We start from the raw sequence: 5156 nt of genomic DNA, 5'->3' as shown, positions 1-5156 counted from the left end.
TGACTGGAAACACAGATGAGCTCTTCAGTGTCTTCATCTGCAGACCATCAGACACAGCAACTGAAGTAAAGGACTAAATCTATTTGTCCTTAAAGCATCCTTGAATTTATATTGCACTACAATACAATAATGACATCAGGGTATGTCACACACAAAAAGGCAATGACTATAGTTTTGAAAGTTAACTTTAAATTTTTATGACTATAATTTCTGTGATTTAAAAAAAATCACATAAATGTAAAAATAAAATACATTCTAACATTATTACATAGAAGCTGAGGCTTGCCATTTTAACAAAAATTCTGGGATAGAATTAATTAAAAAAACAATTTCCATTTATACCACAAAGCAATAAGTTTAAATCAGACTATTTTGAGTTGTGTAGCCCTTTATTAGCAACTAAAATAGAAGGTATCTGTTGTACAACATGGGTAGTAATTGTCTGTAACTGGAGATTTCTTATATTCTAATACAGATCATTTATAAATGCAATTTTTTATTAAAAAGCTTCCACCCTTTGTCTGTGTACAATTTGCAAAACTATTCTGAAAGCGGAATATATGTGCATGAGTCTGCAAAGAGTGCAAATTTCAGATATGCTAAATGCTTTACAAGTCACTGTGTGCCAATTGGGCAAATATTTTGATTCCAGCCTTCCTTCCACTGCCCCAAACTAGAAAGCATTTTTTAAAATGAGTTGAAATTAAGGAGGACTACACCTACTAGAAAAGAAGAAGAGTTCTATTAGTCTGAGGTTTCAGAATCCCCCCACACCAGAACCAACATCTTGGTAAAGGCTAGGCTGGACCCTAGACAGAGTACGAGTCTGTGCAGGTGGCGTCCCTGAGGGTCGGAGCTTCAGTGGACCGTGAGTGCTCCAGCTGCGTAACTGACTGAACTGTCTTGCCAGCTTCTACACTGGCTCGACTGGGCATAATTCAAAAAGGAAAAGCTCATATTCATTCCACTCTTTTGAAGCTCTGTGATAGCCTAAAAAAAAAAAAAAAAAAAAAAAAGAAAGAAAAAGAAAAGAAAGAAAAGGCTGATTATGACAGACATCATATAAAAAACCTGGTCATTGCAAATGTCAGGAGGTTTCACAATCAACTTGAAATGTATATTTAACTCACAAGTATAAAAGGTATACTCTGATTTATAATTTAACTATATACTGGTTTATAATTTCATTCATTAAAAAAAGCCCCATTTCATTCAATTAGGACTTCAGGAAATTAGTGCAGCTTATTCTAATATAAGTTCAAGAAATTAATTTAGTTCCCTGATAGGCTTTTCCTTCAAACAATCTGAAATTCTGTACCAAGGTAAAAAGGCTTCCTAAAACTCCATGACATGCAACTGTCAAATCGAAACAGTTAAAACAAAATGGCCTTCGAGCTCCTTGTGTTGACTGTTGGTTGTTCCTCCTCTATGCCTTTCCAAACAAATTAAATCTTGTCCTGGGATCTTCCTAAGTATATACGTTCTCAATCTTCTTAAAGAGTATTGTACTTTAAGAAAATTCATGCTTAATTATTAGGAGGTAAACAAATGTAATTTAGGTTTCTAAAATCCAACTAAACCAAAACTTCACTCTGACACTCTTGATTGGTTTGAGAAACAGTCTCAATTATATAGCTCTGATTGTTCTAGAAATCCCTCTGTGGAGCAGGCTGGCCTCCCTCAAATCACAGATAAACACTCACTTCTGCTGAATTAAAAGCCTGGCTTCCCCTCACATTCTTTTTTTTTTTTTTTTTTTTGGTTCTTTTTTTCGGAGCTGGAGCTGGGGACCGAACCCAGGGCCTTGCGCTTCCTAGGCAAGCGCTCTATCACTGAGCTAAGTCCCCAACCCCCACATTCTTTAAATAAAGTAAATGTTACCATTATTGTTTAAAAGAGAAAAATATACAATCTATCTTGCATTACAATCTATCTTGCATTACTAAATCACAAAGACCATTTAATTTCTGATAGTGATTGAAACATTCATGTGTATATGTACTCAAGTTTACATGCGTGAGAACATAAACACCCACACCCATACCCCTCCCCCCGCCACATAGAAATCAATCTTCTGAAAAAGAAACTCATATCAGAATTGACAGTCTCTTCTAAATAACTGTTGACAGATATTATTGATCTGTATTCCAGTGATAAATTTATTCAAATAAAATAGAAACCCATAATTAAAGGGTACCAGGAAGAAACTGATGTTATATACACAAAGCCAATGGTGTAATGTCAGTGTACTGCAATGATAACAGTTTGGACATTTTTAAATAGGACAGCATTAAATATTAAACATCAGGCTTTCTGAGAGTACTCACATTTAATAACACCCCGATGGGATGTCTTCCACATATAGTATTATGATATTTCTTCAAATAATTGCTAAAAGATACAGGATCTAATTGTTCTATAATACTCATACCCTAAAAAAAGGAAAGAAAAGATAAAATTTATTATTTATTAATTAGATTTTAACTGACCTATTAATTTCTCTATTACACATAGAAAAATTACTAAACAATTCTTAGAAAATATAAAATCTTTCATGAAATGTAATCTCATAATAGTTAACTACTGATAGAAAGAGGTTATTTTCTAAGTTTAAATGCTTATAAGCCACCTTTACCAGTGGACATTGACACTACAACACATTTCTGAATGTTATATTTTCCTTAAAGAATAGTTACAAAAGTAAATCTGTGAAAGTTTTCATTAAAAAATTCTAAATCTAAGTTTGACATATAACTGTTTAAAGCTGTAAGTCTGAATCACAACTGTGTAAGATTGTAAATGTGGTTATCTAAGTCTCTGATAAGAAAACACAACAAACTAAGAAAATACTTAATGTCGTTTATTTCAAAACTCATAAGGCAGATGATGAGTTTACTAACAGATCTTATATGAACCAGTTCTAAGAAGGAAAGTTCTTCACTCTATTTTAAACCAGTGTCTTTGAAGATCTGAATGAAGAAATTTTAGAGTACCCTAAACAAACTGCCATGAACAGAACAATTGTTTATACTAAATTTTGCAGTCTCCAAAAGCACTCACATATTTTTAATTGTTTGATATTATTTATTTGTGTGTGTATACACATGCACACACAGGAGACTGAAGCCACTGGCTTGCCCTGGCATGAGTTAGAGATCAGGGGACATCTATGAGAATCAGTTCTCTCCTTCCACCATGTGGGTTCCAATGACTGAACCTAGGTGGACAGGCTTGGTTGTGAGCATCTTTACCCCCTTCACCAGCCCATATTCTTCACATTAAAACAGAGACGCTTTATTCACTGACATAGGCAAGCAAACCACTGAAGCTATCTAAATTATTTACTCACTCACATTACTTTATCTAGATCAAGCCCTTTTTATATTTATGTTCAAAACACTAGATTAATGTCTTCTGGGAGAAATTAAAATGGTCATTTCAGTGGACTTAGTTGACAAATTCTACTTTATTGTTAAAGTCTATTCATGTCTTTAACAGTCTAATCACAGAATAATCGGATGGATTATTCTAAATAAAGTAATCTGGAATACAGTAGCTATTAGTGACATGTAAGCTTTATAGTAGAAGCTTCAAAACCTTAACTGTACAAGAAACTTGTTCAGAATACCCACATGTTTCATAAACATTATCAATTCTAGAAAATATACCCAAGACATAAAAATATAAGTATAAAATCACTTTGCTTATACATTAATTCTATAAGTAGTTTTTAATGCTACATTGGTTTTCTCCTGACAACCAAGGGCCTTTTATAGGTCAATAACATTTGGTATGAGCTTAAATAAATATTAAAAGTTAAACCTAAAATATGCAATATGATGCAAAGAAACAATGTAATCCTAAGCCAATATGTAATAATACTAAGATACTTATAACTCTCATCTAGAAACATAACAGTCAAGATATAACTTTCCTATGCATGAAATGAAGCATTAAAAGTTCCTAACAATAGGTTCTATCTGAATAATTACTAGCTTTATCAAAGTACAAGAATTACACTGATGATTCCTCAAATATCAACGTAACTATAATTGTTGTACACATTATAAAAAATTTAATGCTCCTAAATGACAGGTGAGACAGTCATAAATAGAATCCATTTATTAATAAGTTCTAGGATGAGCAGTTCCCACATACATTTTAGTAATAAAATCTCCAAGCACAGCTGCTACAAACTTATTTATAAACTGATATGAATTCAAAGAGAAGAAGAAGAATTACATTTGAAGCAAGGAATTCTAAGTAAGTAGCAAAGAAACCCTTAATAAAAAGATAAATATTACAAATGTAGAGAAAACACTACTAAATGAGGAACTCAAAATAAAGATTAAACTTGTTAAATTATAAAGAGAAACTAAAAACTACAAAAAGAAAAAATGGAAATAAGAGACAATGTGTTAAAACTTTAACTATTTCAAGTATACTAAGTGCCAAGAATTAATTTTGTTTCCTTCAAACCTCTGACAAACACAATGTTTTAATGCATGTCTTTATAAAGAGAAGGTAGAGGAAATGGGGTCTTTTCTCATGAGTGAACCTCTCCAACCCAGAAAATTTACAAAATACATGAAAACATGAGGATAAAATTATTAATGTGACATCCCCTGACCAAGGCAGAATAATGACAAGCATATCACATATACTTGGTAGGTGTAAAATGACTAATACCAATCTTGCAAGAGGACAAAAATGCTAGTTCAATGCAATTATCAAAATTCTAATACAATGAAAAACAAAATGCTTCCCAAATAAGCCTAGCTAACTTATCTATTACTACCAACCCAAGGAGTTATGATTAGTGAGTGTCCAGCCAACAGAAGGCTTCCTATGGCTTTGCAAAACTTGACTATTTGCATAAAAGCCAATAAGCTATGAAATGAGTCAACACTTATTTCAGCTTCAAGAAAAAGAAATATTATAAACACTAAAGCCTACCTCTCTTTAGTATGAAAGTATTTCATAATTTAGCAGTTTTAGCTAGTAATCTGTATAACACATGTTAAGTCTCTAATTTTGGGATTGTGTGTATTAAATGTATCATTTTGCTGACTCTCCAAGCAATGGCTAAAAAATTGTGATATCAAATTCCAAATGGTCAATCTGCAACTAAACAGAGGAGATACTGAAAAAGCTCC

At 32.5% G+C, this 5156-nt stretch overlaps 1 protein-coding gene across 6 annotated transcripts in view; it reads right to left on the bottom strand.

Moving 5' to 3' along the window:
- Window positions 1-370: 370 nt before the first annotated feature.
- Window positions 371-5156, bottom strand: part of Memo1 (mediator of cell motility 1) — a 90752-nt gene continuing 85966 nt past the window's right edge. For 3 of the 6 annotated variants that reach the window (XM_039111900.1, NM_001029917.1, XM_039111903.2), the window contains 2 exons: window positions 2328-2432; window positions 371-990 (listed from right to left, as the gene is read on the bottom strand). In XM_039111900.1, coding sequence (XP_038967828.1) covers window positions 859-990; window positions 2328-2432 — 237 coding nt within the window. In that variant the 3' untranslated portion in view covers window positions 371-858. Of the gene's footprint in view, window positions 2433-5156 lie in introns of all 6 variants that reach the window. The other 3 variants (XR_010052056.1, XM_063261616.1, XM_063261615.1) reach the window with 3 other exon arrangements.

This window comes from Rattus norvegicus, chromosome 6 (assembly GCF_036323735.1).
Source record: "Rattus norvegicus strain BN/NHsdMcwi chromosome 6, GRCr8, whole genome shotgun sequence".
NCBI classification, from domain to species: domain Eukaryota; kingdom Metazoa; phylum Chordata; class Mammalia; order Rodentia; family Muridae; genus Rattus; species Rattus norvegicus.
Note: the sequence above shows the minus strand (reverse complement) of the source record. Positions and strands in the feature narration are given on the sequence as shown.